This window comes from Alligator mississippiensis, chromosome 5, assembly GCF_030867095.1.
Source record: "Alligator mississippiensis isolate rAllMis1 chromosome 5, rAllMis1, whole genome shotgun sequence".
NCBI lineage: Eukaryota > Metazoa > Chordata > Crocodylia > Alligatoridae > Alligator > Alligator mississippiensis.
Genome location: NC_081828.1, coordinates 18575858 through 18597638, shown reverse-complemented (window position 1 = coordinate 18597638; position 21781 = coordinate 18575858). Strand labels below are relative to the sequence as shown.

General features: G+C 46.2%; 1 protein-coding gene across 1 annotated transcript in view; it reads left to right on the top strand.

Moving 5' to 3' along the window:
- Positions 1-4066: 4066 nt before the first annotated feature.
- Positions 4067-21781, top strand: part of WLS (Wnt ligand secretion mediator) — a 72394-nt gene continuing 54679 nt past the window's right edge. Inside the window, exon 1 of the mRNA XM_006277412.4 lies at positions 4067-4317. Within this exon, the coding sequence (XP_006277474.1) occupies positions 4212-4317 (106 nt within the window). The 5' untranslated portion in view covers positions 4067-4211. The remainder of the gene's footprint in view (positions 4318-21781) is intronic.

The window sequence follows — 21781 nt, the reverse complement described above, 5'->3', positions numbered from 1 at the left end:
CTGCAGGCCGTATTTTTGTAAGCCGTTTGTAAGCTGTGTAGGACGGAGTGAATCAGAAAGCTTGTGAATGATTTAAGGTAGAAAGTAGCATGAAAGAGCTAAGAATTGTTACTAATTGCATAATTCCTGATGGGAACAAATCTGAACAAATCCTGATGGGACATTTTATAAAGTAACATACAACCTGGTATTTGTAAGGGTATTAATCTATTGCCTCGTAGACCCCTGCTGTTGCTCTGAGAGCTGTCCAAGTGGACTTTCCTGCCTGGGTGATACCTCAGTGGGTTTCTCACTGGCAAAGACTGTCAACCCAGGTAGCCCTCATAATGGATCAAAGTCCACAAGATGTTCAATTTATATTGATCACTTTATTTGAGTAGGAGTGAAGACTAAGGGTTGGCCTATGTTGCTGGAGTTTATTGTAGTCAGTCATGATCTTGAAGCTTAAGCAAAGGAAAACGGAATAGTGCAAAGGCTTATTACTGGCTTTCAAGAAGAGAAAATAGCAATAAATAAAAATAACTCATGAAATTAAGATAAAAATTTGAGATATCATATAAAATGGCAATAACTCAAATGTTGCAAAACAAGGTTGGCTTCAATACCTATTGTTATATTCTATATCATCACTTCTACCCAAGTTTCTAATATAAAAAATATCTATGAAGAATTTTTTTGGGGAAAGCTACTGCTGTTATATAGACTCTGGACTTGTAAGCAAATGGGTACATGAGCTGGCTCCTTCAGACCCATTTTTAGGATTAGAATCCTGATTATTCCCTTTCCTTCCTCCTCCCACACAAGTGTCATTTGAAGCTTTGTATATCCTAGAAAAATGAAACAGCCCAGTGTCATTCCTAATCCCTACCCTCCTATTTGGTTAGTAGTGAGGGAAGTTAGTTGATAGTTGGAATTTAGCTGCTAGTATGAGCAGAGAGGGAAGTCTTTCATTATTTTTTGTAAGATAGAAAAAGCATATATAAAGAAAATGCTGGAGAAATTCTACTTATCAAAATTTGTATGAAAACAAAACACAGAGGAAAAACTATCAAACTCCAGGCCAGCTTTACAAAATTGTTTAAAAAAAAAAATCTGCACCACAGTATTGGTGCGGATGCTAAGAGATGTGTCCCTGCTGACCATGCAAACTAGGCAATGGTTTGCGAGGAGCTTCTGGAGCAGCTGAGTATTGGAACAGCTTCTGTAATGTGAGGCAAGTGTTAATGTTTGACAGTGTGCACATAAAAGCTTGGTAACCATCTAGTCAGATGGAGACTGTCAGAGCCCAACAGTTACCTTGCGTCACAGAAGGCACTGCGAAGCACATTGTTAACACCATTAACTGGTTTCCAGGATCAGCCCTCTATTTTCCTGCATTTGCCCTTCTCATCCAAGCACTGTACTCTGTCAATACCATCTTGACTATAATGAATCTGAAATTTGGGACATTAAGTTCCAGATTTATTATATGGAACTTGCCAATCATTCCTTACTGAAGGAATCATTCATTAGAAAGCAGTATTTCATCCATAGCTATAGAAACGGATACAATGTATGTGACAGCTGAAGTGATCCTGCAGACTTTCTAAATCTATGTCAAAGAAGATACAGCTACATGCAAATGTTCACCCTGTTGGCTCACTCAGAGTAATTCTGCCCTGGATTTTTATGCTTTCTACTTATAAAATGTTAACATGTGCTCCTTCATTTTAATTAGCCATTGTCTGGCTAAGCTCTACATAGCTCACTATGCTAATCTTTCCTAACAAGTCATTCTCTCCATCCAGTTTTATTGTACATCTGAGTTCCTTCTTGTCTTTCTGATACTGGGGTGTATATTGTAATGCTCTGTTGTGCCAGATCAGGCAAAAACAGAGTAATATAGTCCTGGTCCTTACCAAGACTGCTTAACTAGTGTGGGAGAGGGGGAGGAGGATTTTTAGTACCATTTTGGATCGTAAACATGTGTCCAAATTCCTACCACCTCTGCATTTCCTTTTGTCTGAGTTTCCCTTTGTGTTACTTACCTAATTTCAGAGGTGTTTTCAACCCTCCCAGTCTAATTTAAATTGTAAATGGCTATATTTTTTAAAGTGTATTAGCATAAGAATATTAAACCAACAGGTTTAATGTGGATCCTTGCTGTATTTTGTAAATGACTAGAAGGCACCGATGCCAAAAGCTACTGATAAGGGCTGAGGGATAGCAAACAGAGAATTAATTCTAGGTTTGGCCAGCAACATGGGAATGAACATACTGTCCCAGACCAGGTGATAAAAACCCTTCTCTGTGATACTGTTGAGAAGGTTGCTTTCAGTTCTGGGCACCTCTAAACTGTGAAGGAAAATCAAAGGACAACAGAAATAACAGAGTAACTGGAGAGAGTGACCTGAAGAAAGAGAAGCAGCCAAACTTTGGGTGAGATACCACCTAATAGGGTCTAAAGGAGGTGAACACTGCAAGGAGGCACGTGTGGGACACAATTGAGAAGAAAATGAACATGAGAATTGCCATTTACTGGGTCAGACCGTATGTCTCTCTTGCTAAGTCTCCACTCCTCTGCTCACATCTCAGGACAGTTTCACTGGCTGGCATCCACAGGCTCCCTCAAGTCATTCAGGGGGCAGCAGGCACTGGCTGGTGTACTGTTTAATGTCCACTTCTGATACCCTTGGGCATGTGTAGACAAAACAAGGGGCATGTGTGCATGACACTTTAAAGTGGGTTAAATGCTTTTGCACCGCTTTAATGGTGTTGGTGTTTGCATGTGGCAGCTGCGTATTGCGCATTAATTCCAGCTGCTGTAGCACATTCAGTGGCGTAATGCGTATTAAATGACTTTGGGGCACAGCAAACTAAAACACCTCTGAGAAGTTTTAGTTTGCTGCCTTATAGCCACAGAGCGAAGCACTGGGCTTCGTGTGGCTCAGGGACTGTGCAAGCAGCCCGTGCAGGCATCCTGGCAGCAGACCAGGAAGGCAGGCTCCACTGAAGGTGGAAAAAAAAAAAAGTAGCAAGTCTGATTTCTCTGGAGCGTGCCTGCCTGCCTGCCTGCCTACGTGAGGTATGCGGGGACCTGGTCTTTCCCTCTGTGGCTGCAGTGGCCCCCAGGACTTCCTGAGCCAGGTGCCTGTGGGCAGGTGCTGCCTTTGGGAGTGCTGCCACTGCCACAGTGGGAAGCACCAGCCCCCCACCCCACAGCCCAGGGACTGCTCTCCCCACTGGCAGCTAGCCCTGCCACTGGAGAGGCAGGTAAGACATGGGTGTACACGACAGGTGGGTTTTTAAAAACCCACTGCTTCAGTTTAGGGCCCCCATTTTGTCTACACACACCCCTGGTTGTTAACCTAAGACCTCACTCCCGTTCCTGTTTTCTTTTTTGTTGTTGTTGTCCCATGAGTTTAGTTGATACGTCTTCAGTAGCCTCCCTTCTTAAGAGAGGCTTATAGTTCCCCATGACGGGCCCAGTCCCACAACCTTTATACAGCACATCAGCTAGGTTTGTGTCACGCCATGGCAAAGGGACCTGGGTATGAACACCCAGGATTTCCCATTACATCTTTCTACCGAGTCAGGGCTACTGATGCATGCTAAAGGTCTTTCTTGAGGAGGTGGATAATCTTTGCTGCCCTCAGCTGCATTTTAATGAAGAGACTGCACCGTCGGTCCCCCAAGTGCTCCCTACATCGGAGATTGAGCGCTTGCTCTCAGTGCTAAACAGCAGTGACTCTCCCAGCGACATATTTAGCCTTCTTTTTTTTATATACCTAACCTACTGGCGGTGCCTGCGTTTGTAGGGGAGTGCTCGGGAGGAAGCTGAGGACTTCTCTTTCATGGCAAAAGCAGGACCCAGCCTCCTTCCTCCAAGCACTTAGTTGAACTCTGCAGGAGCCGGCGCAAGCAGTGCGGGACGAGGTGCCGGGGCCGGGGCGCAGCTCGGGCTCTGCCCGCAGCCGGGCGAGCCTGACCCCGCTCTGCGGCGGGCGCTGCACGGAGCGGGTTGGGCGGAGGGGAGGAGGAGGCGGTGGGTATCATGTGATCCGCTTCCCTGCTCCTTTAAAGCAGCCACATGCAGCCGAGCAGCGGCCACAATCACGGCTCTCGGCGCAGGGGGAGCCAGCTGCGGGCCGGCCCGGGCGATCCGTGCGGGGCTGCCGCCCGCCTCCCGCCGCTGCGAGCCGGGCAGGGGCCGCGGGCCGAGCCGGGCAAACATGGCTGGGGCAATCATCGAGAACATGAGCACCAAGAAGCTGTGCATCGTCGGGGGGGCGCTGCTGGCTTTCCAAGTCGTCGCTTTCCTGGTGGGGGGGCTCATCGGTAAGGACCGACGTGCAAAGTTTGTGCCGGCGGGGATCGCGCAGCCCCTTTGTGCGCGGCGCCCGCGGCGGGACGAGGGGCCGGGAAAGTTTGTTGGCCTAGTTTGCGATCTCTGCGAGGAGGAGGAGGGTGGGGGGGTCTAAGCATGGCGACGGGCGCGGCGCTTGCAAAGTTGAGCCCCCCCCCCCCCCCCCCGCCCGGCCCGGCCCGGCCCGGCCCGGCCCGGCCCTCCACTATGCCCTGCGCTGCCCGCGGCCGGGCGGGGGCGGCTCCTTCGGACCTGCCTTGTCCCGCCCTCCCCTCCCCTCCCCTCCCCTCGGCCCGGCCCGGCCCGGCCTGCTGCCCGGTCCCGGCGCTTTTCCTTTTGTTCGGGGAGAAGTAAGGGAGCGGGGAGTGGGCTGCCGGGGGCAGAGGTGCCCCGTCCTGGCAAGCGTGAGCTCCCCGTTGATGTGGTCCCTGCCGGAGTGGCTCCGGAGAGAGGAGCCCGTAGTAGCATCTCCCAGGCCAGGTGGCCCGGTGAGGAACTGGGAGTGCTTCGAGGTGACTAGTTGACGCTCCCGGGAATGGCCCCTTTGTAGTTTCTGGGGTCAGGAGGGACCTGAGCAGATCATCAAGCCCGACCCCCTGCCTAGGCAGGAACGCGTGCTGGGATCGTACTACCCCAGCCAGATCTCTATCCACCCTCCTCTTGAAGACCCCCAAGGTAGTGGGGGCTGCACTAGGTTTGCTCTGTGCTGTGATGGGACGGATGCTTCCGACCAGGATCAGCCCACAGAAACCACGGCATCTCGATTGTCGCAGCGCAGGTTTTGGGAAAAGGCCCACCCTTCAAAATTACGTTCTTTTTATTGTAGTGTTCAAGATGGCTGTTATCCCGGTTGAGCTTTATGTCTTCTAATTTAGGGTGTTTTCAGTGGTGCACAAATAGACCAGGCCCGTTGTATTTTCGTGTGCAACTTCTGCCTCAGAACTGTGAGATGTCTTATTTGTGACCTAGTAGCGTATCTACCAGATGAAGCAGAAGTGGGAACTAGATGCGGCAGAAGTAGGTATGTTTAATCCCATAGGCAGTCTCTTTCAGGACTGCGGGCTGGGCCTAGACCTCCAGTAGTTACGTGTTAGGGAGAGAACAGACTGTTAAGATCACCATTACATATTGGAAGAAAAAATCTGTAGCACAGGAACAAGTTCCTGAACCACATAACTAAATCGCAAGGGGAAACTCATGACTTTGAAGATAGTGTATATATTCCTAATGGTCTTCAAAGTGTATGCATCCACCAACTTCCTCCTTTCAAAGTTTTGTTTTCAGAGTTTGTTATTTGTTTGAGGAATATGCCTGTTAAAAAGTAACAGTGTTACTTTGGTTTTAGGATGAGTATGGCAACCCCATGACGGATGGGGATTTAGAGTTGCAATGACTTAGATCCTTTGAGTTCAACCTTTGCTTTTATATGTTTTATTCCACTTGCCAGTTGATGATGACACTCATTTCTTTGGAAAAAATCCTGCTGAGATGAGAGGGAAAGTGAAGGGTTGATGTTCAGAAGCAGCACATGGATTCCAAGGGCATTGCAAAACTCTGCCACTTCTTGTCCTCTCAGCTTCAAAAAAAAAAAAAAAAAAAAGCCTGATCTAAACAAAGCCACACTGGTTTAAACTGTGTTGGTACAACATAAAGCCATTGATTAAATCAGTGTGCCTTCTGTATTGACAAGCCCTAGGGCTTTTATTGTTGAACTCCCTTTTGACTCCTGTTAAGGAAGCTAAAATAAAGTTGTGCCTCAGTGGATCTCTTAAAGAGTTAAAGGTTCTCCCTTTCCCTCTGATTAGTCATTGTCTGAGTAGCTATGCTGCTAAACTCAAACATATTCCAATAGACTGTCAAGGCAGTTACAAGCACAAACAAATACTGTTGTGCTAAATTCTAAACAAATGCACATTCTTGTGTGTTAACTGGTTATGGCCCTGGCATGCTGACACTGCTGGTATTACAGAGTTACCCAAGGTCTCCTTCACTATTTCTTTATTCAGCAACAAATCTCCAAGCGTTTTCTGGAATGGAGGACCACTGACTTTGAAATGATGGTCTGCGGAAAATCACTCGTTCACAGAGCCCTTCTAGCTGGTTCATAGAATGGAATTTGGAAAGAAGTGGGCCTGTGGCAGGATCTTCCTTTGGCCCAAGAAATAAACCTGAGCCACTGCCCTAAGCAGTCAGATTACTGCCAGGGCCAGGAACAATGTAATATCATGCATGGTCAGAAAGTTGTTCTTTAAGTGAAATGGCTGCAATGCCAGCTCAGATGGGAGCTAGAGACATAACTGAAGTAGTTGCCCTGGCTTGGTTTAATCCAGCGTAATGTAACACCCAGGATCTAATTTGCTTTAGTCTGTCCAGGTCTGGATATATACACAACCAGAATAGAACTACGAAGCTGTTTCGCCCTTCCTTTTTACAGTGAATTAGATCATATTTCAAAGCAATGACTAAGTAGTCTAACTTACAGATTACTTTTTAAATCCAAGATACACAAATGTGGTGCATGCATATCTGATATGGCAGTTGTAGCCCATCTTTATTTTCTAATGCTGTAGTTTCTGCCAGAACTGGCTCTAGCTCTGTTTTTTGGTCACAACATTGTATCAACACCTAAATTTTAATGAGGATTGAAACATCATTCAGTGTGCTGTTCTGTTTTATTTTAAAAGCAAGGTTTTTATCCATGCTTGCATGGCTTTTGTTTAGAATTGTATAGAGCAGTCAGTTGTTTTCAACCTTTTTTCACTTGTGGACCCCTAAAAAATGTTGAATGGAGGTGCAGATCCCTTTGGAAATTTCAAATGGAGGTGCAGACCCCTTAGAATTGTAAGTCTGGGTATTCACATACTTTTGATTGACTGTAGTCATCTTTTGCTAGACAAAGTCTGTGGACCCCCAGGATTGAAAACCACTGGTACAGGGGACTGCAGGTGGGATCTGTACTTATAGAAGTTGTTTCTTGGTAGTGCAAAGTTCCTGTTGAAGTCACTGGGGAGCTTTGTCCAAAGTAAGCAAGCAGCTCCAGAAGGGGGATTTCATTAAGCTTTTTTTAAAATACTTTTTGCATGAAATGTGGATTCCAGACAACTGGAATTATGTGAAAACTTTGTACCAGCTACCCTGCAGCTATGTGCAGTCTTCTGATGACTTCTGCTGTGTTTCGTAGTAGCATTTTGTTGGCGTGCAGCATGCTAAAGTCCATACCTCCTAGAGGTTTGGGGTGCAAAATCAACTGAGATGGGGGTTGATTTTGCACCCCAAAGGATATTGGACAACATGCTGAGCTTTCTGGATGGTGGTATGAACAGGCTGTTGCCACCAAACCTGTTTGGATATTGGGCTATTCTGTCTTGGAGCCAAACTGGCACAACAAGCCAGGGTAAGACACCCCTTCCTTCTTGCATCTTTGCTCCAGTGTTTGTGACAATAGGACTATGAATCTGACCTGATATTTTTGTGCAAGGCCAGCCTTGAGTAGTGTATTTCAGCATTGGATTCATTAGGAGTTTTAGTCTTTCACCAACATGAAGAGCTAGGACACCTTCCTTTCCCCCTTTTCTTGGTCCCCTAATTCGGAGGTTTTGTTGTTCAGGAAGTATGTGCACATTTTCCATCCCTAGTAGTTCAAAACAAGCACTACAAGTCTGAGGAGCTATTTAAATTGAAGTTAAGCTTCTAGGACTGTTGTGTGTTTGAATTAAGGGCAAATTGAAAACGTATAGACTGTAGTGAATTCCCTCTATGGAAAACTATTGACAGTTTATCTTAAAAACCCTGGCATGGGGGGGGGAGGGGCGTGCGTGTAATGTGTGTAATAAAAACATTTAAGCTCTAGTTACAAAAACAAACCCCCAAACAGTGATTTTTTTTTTTTTTTTGCCTATTAGTCATGCTTTTTTGGCGCTTGAGTGAATTATTATTTTGCAATAGTTTTATTTATGTGAGATCTTAAATACCAAGGTGATTATGCATTGATAGAGCCTTAGTTGTATCCCCAATGAGCCCAACCCTTGCTGTTGGTCGTAGCTGCGCTGTATGGACCTGGGCTTAGTGTCAGCTTGTGCACCGTAACATGTCGGCCACTGAAATTGTACAGATGTGTGAAGGTGTAACCCTTTTTATTCTGGTACTCTTGCCGAACAATATATTGTTTTCTCAGTTTCAGTGTTTGGGGTGGAGCAAGTCTACCCACTAACCCCCCAGCCTGGCATCTAATTTCTCTCTAGATCTCACACATGCCAGTGTGACACCCCCCCCCCCCCAGTGTTATATATTCCCCCCACCTCCCCTCCATCCTTGTGGAAGACTGAAGACAAAAGTGCTGGGAGGATTACAGAAGCAGGCTGAAAAGAAGGGTGCAGGATAAGTACTGCTGGGCTACTTACCATAAGAGGTTCATTTCAGGACTACAGTTTAAGTCTGTCAAAACGAGAGGGGGAGAGTCACTGGAGAGTTAGATTGCCCCATAATCCTTTTTTGTGTGAAAACTACAGACCATCTTGTCTCCCCTAGAGTTTCAACTTGTATCAGTTTGCTTTTTTCTGTAGCAAAGAGGCCAAAGAATGAGAGGAGGACTGAAAGCACAAGTTCTAACCTCTGGTGTTTCAGGTGGCTCGTATAGGATGGAAACCTCTGCTTTTTTCTAGTGTAAAAATGTTAGGAGGCAATATGGAAAGGGAGAGACTCATTTGCAAACACTGGGCATCACTACTTGCTACCACTTGCTCAGGGCTGAACAACCTGAGAAGTCCATATTTTCTAGTCAAAACAATTACTTGCAGGTCTTAACAAGAGACATAATGAGTCATTTATCTAAATGGCTGAGCCATTATCAACAGTTTTGGTTCACTAAATGTCTGATTCTCTCTCTCTTTTTCTAGGATATACATGTATTTTGTTTTGATTTCCTCCCCCCCCATGTTTGTAGGATTGCACTACTATGTTGGTGGGTCTAGCCCTGGTTTGCGAGGGTGGCTGGGCACAGCTCCCAAAGCAGAACGCCTTTGAATTCTATCACAAAGAACATTTTATATTCCTGACTTTCTTTGTTGCTGTGCTCTCCAAAACTATGGACAAGTTGTGCTGAATAGGTCCGTGCTGTATTGTGGGCATGAATGCCGATAGACTTTCTTCTGTATTGAAAGATTCCTTTAGCCTGCGATCTTGGCAGAGATGCTGGGAGCCGACGAAAAAAAGACATGAAAGGTCATGTCTGTTTAGTTTAGGTCTACTCAGTTCTTCTTTTAAGAGCTGTAACTGTAGCCGAATAGGCAAACGTGCCAGAAATTAACAGTTCCCAGACACAAACTTTCGTGCTTGGGGTTCGAAGAAACAAGCCGTAAAAACTGTAAATCTTGTGAGGTAAAATTATATATAATTTTTTTTGTTGCTTCTCTCATAACTGCATCACTTCCAATTTAGAGTTATCCTGAAAGGGTTGGATCACAGAAATGCTGTGCTTCATAGTTTACATCAAATGAAAACAACTCCGACTGTTTTCTCTCTGTTTCTTTGAGTTGTTGATACTAACTCAAACCAGACACAATTAGCTTTATTTCTAAACTTGATCTGAGCACTTAGCAGGTGGCGGCCATCCTGCCTCTTTTCCCTTTCATAGGGAGAGGAGGCTTAAACAGGAAGTTTTTCTTCTGGTAAATAGCATTTGCCTGCCTTTGAAGTTAAATTATAACTCTTATTCATTCCTTCCAAGAATGCCTCTGAAGAAAGAAAGGAGCATGCACACAGTTCAGTGTTTCCTTAGCACTAGTTCTGGCATGTGTGAAGCACTCACTTGCTAACACAGGCATGTCTGGAGGAATCTAAGCCCTCGTATTCAAATGCAGCTTAAGTTGTCTTGAAGTATCTCTATGTTGGTGCTTTCAAGGTAACCTGGTACCTATAGAACCGAAAGTCGCCACTTAAAGAGAAGCTCTTTTGACAATGTATTTCGAAAGCAGCACTGCTTATAGCAGTGGGCAAGGTTGGGTCACCATTGCTATTTTAGACCTCTGTTTCCAGGGATTTAATAGCTTGGCTGGAAGTAGGAAATGCTCCGAGTTGAAAATTGACAAATGAGGGCTTGGCTGAAGATCAAGTTTGCTGTACGGCAATTAGTAAATCAGTTCTACCAATTCTTTTATGTTAATACAATTCCTCAGGGACTGCATATTTTTTTCACCTGCGGAACTCCAACTATTGATTCTGCCCCATGTACATATATACACACAGGGTCAAATGGAAGTGGGATGTTTGGAAGTGGGATGTTTGTATTTGTGGATCCGTGTTTCAATTTGTGAAAAAAGTCTTTCCTCTCTGTGTCTTCAGATACATGACAATCTTTTATTTTTTGCCTCTTGTTCACCTCACTCACTTGAACATGAGACTTCAGAGCCTGGTAAAAGCAGAGAAGTGGGATGCAGGAGGCTTGTATATGCTCCCTTTGCTGAACAGAAGCGTGCACATGTTCCCTCTGCGCTGCCTGTCAAGGACATTGCTCACTCTGGGATCTGTGACTGGTGGAGGAGAGGTGGTTGGGAAGTAGTTCCAGGATTGTGAAAACAAGATCATCTTCCAAGGATCTTGGCAATTTACTCCCTGCCAAACAATGTCAGTTCTGCCTTCTGTTTCAGAAATCCTAAAAGGCTGTTGTAATTTATTGCCACTGGTTGGCAACCCCACCAGCTATGTCCTCCCCTCCCCTCCCCTCTTCCCCACGTTTAAACAAGCTTCTTGGCATAGCTACTGCAAGTTGTTTTGCAAGCAGTAACTGCACAGAGCATCCATCCTCTGACTGCTGTGAAGATGTGCTGCACAGAATGACTGATACTCAGGACCCCTCCCCCCCCCCCCAGTTTTTTCCCCACACCTAAAAAAAATAAAATAAAAAATAGCCCCAGGTGTGCAGGTTGAGCTCTTGCTTCAATGTCTCTGGGCCCTCAGTATCACTGTTGTTAAAATATAGCTATGTTTCTGCCTGCTCTTGCCATTTACATGGACTCTCTTCCAAGCCAGTGTGTAGAGGAACATATACCTGCAGTCATGTCTTTCACCTCTGGAGCATCAAGAAAGCAACCTTCTTCCTGGGACAGTAGTGATGACTTGTGTATGTCTGATGTTGCTTCTCTGTTGGAGACTGAAGGAGCACAACAGTTAAAATGGCATATTCTGGTTATATATGCACCTGATATCAAATAAATACCTTGAGTATGGCATAGGATATGGAGTACAGGTTCCAAACTTCACAAGCATGTCTCTTTCTGAAGTGATGGACTTGTTTTGATGAGCCAAACCTGGACACTAATGGATCTGATTTATATCTCAGAGAGATTGCTGTTTAGGCACTAGGCCAATGTATGACTAGTCAGTTATAAATCTTGCTGAAAAATGATCCGGCTGTAAGTCAAATAAACCATTTCTATCAGAAATCTCTGTATAATGTTTTTCATTGTAAAACTAGTTAGAATTTTAAGTATAGAATAGAAAGGTCAAAATCTTATGCTAACTGCATTTAAATTGGCGATGGCATTAGCCAGTGCATGGTGCAGTAGATTGTAAGCCAGGATTTCTGGGTTCAATTTCTGGTTCTCTTATTGACATATGTAACTGTGGGCAAGATGGTTAATCTCCGTCTCATTCCCTTTTCACCCTTTTCATTTGTCTTTTTATGTCCACTTAGACTGTAATCTGTTCAGGACAGAGAACTCCTTGTTTTTGTACAAACCTGGCAAAATAGGACCTTGATCTCCCTTATAGCTTAGGCCAGCGATACCATACATCCAGGTTTTCTGGGACGTGTCCTTTTTTTTAGGTCCTCCCTTCTCTGTCCGGGCGGTTTTTTTAAATGTCAACAAATATCTGCGATTTTGCTGTGCCTCTGCTCAGCATCAAAGTTTTCTCTGGCACTTCCTGGCTTGCCCCAGTAAGGAGCTGTTTGGGGGTGGGGAGGAGGAAGGGAAGGGGATGGGAGGCAGGGGCATCATGTGGGTCTGCGTGGCCCTGGCAGCTGCAGGCAGATAAGTCTGTGGGGGGGTGAGGGTTGGAGGGCCAAGGCTGGGGACTGTGGTGGGGAGGGGCTGTGTGTATGTGTGTGGATGGGTGTGTGAGGGGGGCGGGTGCCTGCCAGCACTGGGGCAAGCTGTCTGGGTACTAGTGCTGCATTAGGGTCGGTCGGGGAGGTGCCTGCCCCTCCAGTGGGGAAAGGAGTAAGGGGGCCCTTCAGTGGCAGCATGGAGCTGCGTGGCCTGGCTGGCTGCGTTGGGGTGTGCTCACAGGAGTGGAGCAGCTGAGAGACACAGCAGAGCTGGGGATTGCAGGTCAGGAGGCTGCGGGTCAGAAGTGAGGGGCAGTGGCATGGCTGGGGGACCCGGAGGCCGTGGCTTGGAAGTGAGGGGCACCAGGGGGGCAGGGAGGCTGTGGGTCGGGATTGAGAGGTACCAGTAGGGACAGGGAGGCTGTGGTTGAATGCGAGAAGCGACAGCATGGTCTGGGGGGCAAGGTACTGTGGGTCTGGAGTGAAGGGCAGCAGGTCTTGGGGCGGCTGTGGCTTGGGAGTGAGGGGCAGGAGCAGGGCACTGGCATATCACTGCACCCCCCACAATCATATAACAACCCTCCCCCGCCCCGCTTCCAATGCGTGTCCCTTTTTTTGAAACTGGAAATACGGTAACCCTAGCTTAGGCCCAACCATCACACATGGGATCGTTTTGTATAGTCATTTCTGAATTGTAGAATCTCAATCCAGAAATTTCTGCTGTTGATTAAAAGGGAATTTTCAGTTAGTCTTGTGAAATTCTGACTTGATTGACAAAAATGCCTCTGTAGTTGACGTAATGGGAATACTTATGGGAGTAGGAAACTGTCTGAATGAGAGAGAGATCATAACTTTGATGTTGCAGTGAATAACTTAACTTTCATCATTCTAGTTCTGATAGCTAGTTCTGGCCTGATGATAAATTAGCTTGTTTATTCCTATCCCGCTGTTGTTTAGTGTAATGAAGCAGAAGTCCATTGTACATGCTCATCGGGTAGTGATGGCTCTGCACAGAAGGGGGTAATTGAGTAGAAAAGCAGAAGGCTCTCGGTGCATGGGAGAAGTTAACATCACATGAGGTCACTAGCTTCAAGCTTTAATCAATGTAGACACCAAGCAATTGAGATCTTTGTAAAGGGCTTGTTTATAGTGTGAGATTGAGGGTCAGCAGTTAATTTGAAATGCTGTAGGTGTTGCAGAAAAATGAGGTACAGATCATATACCCTAGATGCAGTTCTTTAATGGGGTGGATGCGGTTCGTGGTTTAGTTTGAACCTTTGATAATTTTTAAAGGATCTTTAAAATGTTTTGTAGGTTAAAGTAACTTTTTTATGCATGGCACATGGTCATATGCACCGAATAATTAAAAAACCCCTTTTGCTTTAAGTAACTTGGTGTGTGTGTGTATATAAAAGCTGAATGTATAATATAGGAATAACATAGGATGAGAGAGAAACACACCGCCCTGTTTGTTCTAAACTTAGAATGCAACACGTGGGCCTTTAGAGAATGGGTGTGACCTCCAACAAGTATAAGCAAAGAAAGGGGGAAAGCTTAATGACTGATAATGGAAAAGATTGTTTGAGTAAACTTGTCTATCTTTCCAGTTTAATTGCAGCTATATTGCCATAGAAATATTCAAAGTGGATATTATATTGGGCAGTGCCAGAAATCAAACCATGGACTTCCAGGTTAAAAGTGTGAGTCTGCAGCTGAGAGCCATAATATGTTAACAATCTCTGTGGTTCAAGAACAAAAAGGAAAACACATGCTGGCCAGTGGGTTATAGCTGTTTATCTGGTCTGAAGCATATGAATAATTTATCCGAATTAAGAGGCTATTCGGACAAACAAATCCAGCTGAAACATTAATTGAGCACCAGAAGTGTGTTCAAAATGTTGTTTCTGATCAGGATTTGACTCATGGGAAAAGGTCAGGCAGATTCATAGATGCTAGGGTCAGAAGCGACATCAACAGATCGTCGAGTCCAACCCCTGCCTAGGCAGGAAAGAGTGCTGGGGTCAGAGGACCCTTGCCAGATGCCTATCCAGCCTTCTCTTAAAGACCCCCAAGGAAGGGGAGAGCACCACCTCCCTTGGAAGCCCATTCCAAATTTTGGCCACCCTTACTGACAAGAGTTTGTCTCGCTGCAGTGTAGTGGTGTGGTAAGTTTTGGGTTTTATTTTATGGACTTACACTTCATGTTCCAGACTAGGAAGGGACAAACATATCTTGTGAAATGTAAAGGTGTGAAAAGGACTATTTAAAAGTAGCCCACAAATGTTTTTGAGCAAATGGGACTTGGGCTTATTTTATGCAAAGAACCTGGAGATCTGTTTGGCATAAGTTACTGCATAGCGGGTAAGGGTATGATCTTCAAGGTATGTGACTTTTACCCTGAGGGAAATACAACGGTGTGTTACCCATCTTTCACTGATTGGTTAGCTGTCTTGTATTTGCCTCTGCATACGAACATGCATATGTCAGCTACTCCGTACTACCTCCCACTCTACCAGTTTTTATATTAGGGTAAATATGAAGTATAACCTTCTCGTACATTTACTGTAGTGTAAGAGCGTGCACTTGAGCAGTTACTGCACAGTAGCTCGCTTGCTAGAAGTTCATGCTCTAGTTTACCTTGTAGAAACTTGTCTGTGCCCAAAGAAGCTTGATGTGATTGATTTAAGGGTGGTGGTCCCTGGTCTTGCTGGAGATCTGAATGTTGTCAGCCTCACTGAAGACTTAAGTTCATCACCTTCCAATGATATTCTTTCTGTATTATTAATTAGTTGTTGTTAGCACACCTCTTCAACTGCAATTAAAAGTTTGAACCCTGAGGCCTTGTGTTGGCATTGGAGCTTGTCAACACAATCCTTTTGGTAGAAAATACCCGTTTGTGAAAAGGTTTCACAGAAATGAGTCGGTTTCAATGAATTTCTATTGAAAACCAAGGAGGCTTCATTTGGAAACCTGCCTGCCTCTGGCAGGTTGTCATGGAGCCATGGGTCCTGGGGAATATGGAAGCTCAAGCTCTTGAATCAGCAGGTTGTTGGACTCCTGCATATCAGACGAGCCAAAAAGTCCCCTAGCCCAAGAACAGTCGCTTCCAGCTCCTTATTGACACAACACATAGAAAGCTCTTAAACATTTTCAAACATGTACGCCTACATTTTCAAATGACTTTATTTTCTTTTTGCAAGAAGCATCAAAATTTCTACTTTTCAGCTTGAAATGCAATGAAAACTTTATGGAATTTATTTCTCAAGAAAGGATGAAATAGGGTATGGTGGTATTTTTGTGAGGTTTTTTTTTTTTTTTAATTTGCTTATTACAAAAACAGTACAGACCCCTCGGCTTAAAAGCAGAAGCTGATATTTTTCAGCTGTAAGCAAAGTTTATTTTCCAGTAGAGGCTTTCAACATTTCTAAATTTCTATATCAGTGGTTAAATCTGAGCAGAACAAATCAGAATGAAACAGGATTGCTACTACTGATTGGGTGCACCTCCACGTTGTTTTGTGCAAAAGACTCAGTTCATTAGTGCAGTGGGCACAACCTATACTAATGCACAGTAGATTTAGTCTAATTCACATTAATGTCGCTAAAAAGGGTTCATCTCTGCTAATGTGCAGTAGACGCCGATTACAGCGCATTAAGTTAGTATCTGTCACTACTGGTACTTAATGCTCTGTAATTACAGCACATTAATGAGCAGACGCACCCATTGATTCTCATTCCTGAGAGATCACCATTTTTCTAGGTTTTAAGTCTCTTTTCTAGCCTGAATGGGAATGTTGTGTGCTTAAAAATAAAAGGTTTTGTCTCTTGCTGTTTTATGTTAAAATACGGCTAGAGTAATTTGGAGAGAGGAAACGTTCCATTCCTTTTAGGCCTTCCATAAAATGCAGCAACAAGAACAGAGAAAAAGCTCGAGCCTGGGTTTTGGCTCCCTATCTTCCCTTTGCACTTGCAAGTTCATATCTTAGGAAGAATAAAGCCATAAAGGGATGCCACAGAGGGAAAGGAGAAGAGCAGAAACAAGCACCATGCTATGTAGGATTGGAAGAGTCCAGTGGCCCTTCCTACCTGGGACAACTCCTGTTTCTGTTATCCTGGTCCTATTTACTAGGGCTGTGTGAAGCTTAGGTAGCCAATTCAATTTGGAGGAGATTTGGCCCAATTCGGCGGCTGAATCTCCGAATCCAAATTAAATTGGGAGACCCATTAATCGGGTAGCCTCCAACTTGATTTAGAGAGATTTGGAGATCTGGCCACAGACGGTACAGCTTCTCCTGGGGCTGCCAGCACTGCCTGCCTCGCCCCGGCAGGGGGGGCAGCCAGGGGAGCAGCCGGAAGCTGCAGGGGCTGGGGGGAATGATCAGGGGCTGAGGGAATGAACAGGGGCTTCCCCCCAGCTCCTGGTTTGATCCTCCAGCTCCCTGATCGATCTTCCCAGCCCACACAGCTTCTCTTGGGACTGCCAGCCCTGCCTGCCTTGCCCCAGCAAGGAAGCAGCTGGACGAGCTGTGGCTTCAGCTGGCAGTTCCAGGAGAAGTGGCAGAGGCTGGGGGGAATGATCGGGGAGCTGGAGGAATGATTGGGAGCTTGGGGGAAGCCCCTGTTTGTTTCCCTAGCTCCTGATTTGATTCCCCAGCCCTCAGGGCTGTCAGCACTGCCTGCCTCGCCCCGGTAGGGGGAGCAGCCAGGGAAGCCACGGCTTTTCCTGGGGCTGCTGGCTCAAGCCGAGGCTTGTCCGGCTGCTTCCCCAGCTGCTCCTGCCGGCACTGCCTGCCTGTATAGAGTATGGTCGAATAAGATTCGGCACCGAATATGTTTGGATTAGGACAAATTGAATCGAGACAGTGATTCAAATCACTGTTCCTCCAAATCCGAATCCAAAGCGAATCCTTTACACTTTGCACAGGCCTACTATTTACTCTACAATGGTTCTCAGCCTTTTTCCTACCGGGACCCATTTGCAAAGATCCATCTCTTGTCCCGACCTTCACCCTTGTGGCCCTGCCAGGGCCCAGCCCCTAGTGTCCTGCCCACCCGGGCCACGCTGATGTCCCTCACTCCCAACCTGCAGTCCCCTGCCACTTGGGCCGGAGACCCGTGTGGACCGGAGTGCATTGGCTGTAGTGGCTCTGTCTCGTGCGGGTGGTGGCAAAGTGAGTCCAGCCTCAGCACACGCTGGAGGGAGGAGGAGGAGAGGCCTGTAGCATTCCCTCCCCCCTGCTCTAGGCTGGTGCTGCTGCGCCATGCCAGGCAGCCTGGTCATGACCCCCCTCCCACTCCTCCAAGCAGCATCTCCTGGCCACCCCACATCCTGCCCCTGCAAGCATGGGCACTGGCCCTGGTGCTGCCACCCTGGGCATGCAGCTCTGCTCCTCATCCTTCCTCTGCTGGAAGGGGTAGGTGCCTTCCTGCTGTCCCTCTGCCCCGCTGCAGCTTGCGACTTTTTGAAATATTCTTGCGACCCACTTTTGGGTCACAACCCAGAAGCTGAGAAATGCTGGTTTAAGAGATACTGTGCCAGAGAAAATCAAGTGCTCCCACATACCTTCTGTTAACTGTATTACTGAATGACTTGAACATGAAGATTTGAACTATCAGCATGTAATCAACTTCCATAACATGGGAAGATGGCCTGTGTAATTTTAAAATTATATAGCTGAAAACAGGTTTAGCTAACTGTTGTTGTGACCTTTTTTTAAGCACTCTGAACACTCTGTCTCAATGAATATTTAAGGATTTTGTACAAAGGGGAATACTTCTGCAGAAGGGACTAACTGAAAGCTCGTTTCCAAACACCCCTGGCCCTGCAAATTAGGACACTTGCCTAAGAGATGAAGCAGTTCCATTCCCATCTGAGTGGCTTTGTGAAGCTGTGTCTTAATGATTTTCCACACCCCACCCAAGCTGAAACTATTTGCTAGTCTTGCAGATAATTTCAGGATGAATGAAATTGCATTTTTTGCCACCTGTAATGAAAATATCTGGCCCTAATATGTGTTGGCTCATTTCCATGGATATGACTTGCATTGGTCCTGAGATATAGAATATTTTTATATTGTGTAGGTCAGGGGCAGGCAATTATTTCGGGTGGAGGGCCACTTACTGAGTTTGGCAGGCTGTTAAGGGCTTGACAGTGGCCCACCCCCAGTTGCCATCTTGTGACTGGAAGTCCTGCCCACCAATCCCTGAACTTTGCCACCAGAAGTCCCTACCCTTGCCCTTGTGGGGGGCTGTGCGTGTGAGGCGGGGGGATGTGTGAGGGGGTGTGGGTATAGGGGTCTGCATGTATGGCAGTACAGGGGTGTCATGGGTGCATGTGTATGGTGGGGTGTGCATGTGGGACTCGCCCTACACCCTCCCCCCCCCCCAGAGTACTGGTGTGGCCCCATACTTCCCAGTCTGGCAATGCAGTCGAGAGCCATGGGGGCAGGAAGGCAGGGAAATGGCTAGGGGTGGGGTGGGGTGGGGTGGGACTGCTCAGTCCTGCCAGCTCCCCCTCAGTCCTACTGCTTCTGGCTCCTATCGTCTTTGACAGGCAGCCAGGAACAAATAAATATTAATTTAATAAATTTTTTAAGGTCCCCATGGGCTGGATAGAATGGTCTGGCGAGCCAGATCCAGCCCACGTGCTATATTTTGTCTGCCCATAGGTGGTACCAGAATGAGTAGCTAGCATCATTATCTGAACCATTCCCAGTCACCAATGGAGTCGTGCAGGGTTGTGTGTTCGCCCTACCCCTCTTCAGTATGATGTTCTCTGCCATGCTTACAGGTGCTTTTTGTGACTGTGACACTGGGATTGACATCAGTTACTTGACTGATGGTAAACTCTTCAATTTGAGGAGGCTACAGGAAAAGGCAAAATGACAGGAATTGACTGTTCACGATCTTCTGTTTGACTGTTCCCTGAATATCATATCTGAGTCTCATATGCAATGGAGTATGGACCATTTCTCTTCAGCTTATGACAACTTCGGTCTCACAGTCAACACTAAGAAGACAGCAGTGATGTACTAGGAAAGCCTTACTATCACAGTGAATGGTCCAACTCTCTAGGCAGTGGACAAATTCATCTATCTTGGGAGTACAGTGTCATTTGCTGTTCACATTAATGATTACACCAGTGCCAGAACAGCTAAAGTAAGGGTGGCATTCAGCGGACTATGTGCAAATGTGTGGGAGTGCAGAGGTATCAGTCAGCAAACAAAACTGAAGGTCTACAAAATGCTGTGTTGCTAATCCTGATGTACATATGCAAAACCTGGGCGGTGTACAGACGCCATGCTGTGAAGCTGAACCACTTTCACATGGGCTATCTGAGGAAATGATGAGGATAAGATGGCAAGAAGAAGTCCCAGACAGAGGCTGTTGTTCGGGCAGGCTTTCCAAGCATCCACACTCTGTTGATGGATCACAGATGAAGTGGACAGGCCGTGCCAACAGCATGTCAGATGAGCGACTGCCAAAGATCTTTACAGTGAAGTAAAGGAGGGAAAGTGGTCTCAGTAAGGCCAGAAGAAACACTTCAAGGACTCTCTCAAGTCATACTTGAAACATTTTAACGTTGACCTGAAGTCTTGGGAAGATCTCCCGCATGATCGTTCCACCCAGCAAAGCCTCATCCATACTCAAGCTACTGTCTATGACAAGGGCGGGCAATTATTTTGGGCGGAGGGCCACTTACTGAGTTTTGACGCGCTATCGAGGGCTGCATGACAAGCAGCCCAGGGCAGATAAATATTAATTTTCTAAATTTTTTAGGGGCCCCGTGGGCTGGATAGAATGGCCTGGCAGGCCACATCCAGCCCGTGGGCCGCATTCTGCCCACGCCTGGTCTACGAGTAGAGAAGAATTGAAGCAGAGCAGAAGCACAAACAGTGTAAATCTTGCAACAGCCGCACATCTGCTGTTGATCAGGCAACCCAGAGCGGCATCTCTTGTTCAGTGTGCCATAGATGGTTCAAATCACACTTTGGCCTGATCAGCCTTTCACGTGTTTGCAGAAACGCAGCCGACCAGTGATGTTATAGTCATCTTTGGATTCGAAGGACGGACAACAACAGCTAGGAATAGCACCTCAGCAGCAAATGAGACCTAACCTGAAAGCTCAGTAAAACCTCCTGACAGTATTTATTGGATTGAGTAGGTGGGAGCAATCTTGTTTAATCCGGTAAGCACAAAACAATTGCCTAAAAATATTAAAAGGATCAGTGAGTCTTTGGCAGGTTGTTACATGGAGGTGGCCAGACTGCAAAGTGGGATATTCTTGGGGCTTTTTGGCTGAGCGCTGTCATTCTTTGGACCGTCCTCTTGCACACAGAGAGAACAGGATCCCTTCCCCTTCCAGACAAACTTGTATATGAAGAAGCTTTGAAAGAAGGTAATAAATATTAGAACTTTTTTTCAAAACCAATGAGATAATCAGGCTCCTACTCTCCCTTCCCACCCCCACCCCCTCCAATCTTCTTTATGCTTGCTCTTCAAAAAAAAATAAAAATTTATGGTAGTGGTTCCCAATCTGTTTTAGCCTCAGGGCACCCCTCCAGAACCCCAGTTGAGAACCACTGAGCTAGAATATAAATTCAGGGTGGGCAGGAATCACTGCTCTAGCTGTGGTTGGGATCTAATCCTGCCATGCCCTCTTTCCGTGGCCTGTCCCTCCCTGCACCTTGGTCTGTACCTGGGCGACAGGGAAAGGGTGGCCTTTCCTGCCAAGACTGCTCCTGTGGGGTTTTGCATGCTGGCAACAGCCATCCCCATGGCTTCTTCTGTCAGCCCTGGAGGAGCAGAGGGGATGAGCTGGGATGCAAAGCATGGCTGTGGCCCCGTGTCCACCCACTTGCACCAGAGCAAGCTGTTGGGAATGTGGGGTGTCTAGTGCAGGACTTGCTTGTGGGGGAGTACAGGTGTAGTGGGGTAGCAGCAGAAGCAGGCCTTAGAGGAGCAGCTGCAAGTGTCACTTGAGCAGGCTCATTGTGCCATATGGGGGACAGAGAGCACTTAGCTCCTCGCAAAGGGGCTGGGCAGCGTGGGACTCTGGCTGAGAAGCACTGCTTTATGGTAGGAAACTCTTGGAGATGACCGTGATTTACCGGTTACCAATACTGTATGTGCACTTGAGCTTTGGCATTCAGCTCTGCCTAGGAGACTTTTTTTTTTGATGAATTAAAGACTCTCTCATCACACTTCCAACTGACATTCGATCAGTGTTAGTGCTCCCAGAGTTTCTATTATTGGATGATTTTATTTAGTTCCAACAACTATATTCAGCACACTGCTGATTAGATAAGTTACAGCAAGTGTGTTCAACACAAGATCCACTTATTTGCTGAACCGGAGAGCCTTTTTTGTCAGGGATCTTAACATGGCTAACGT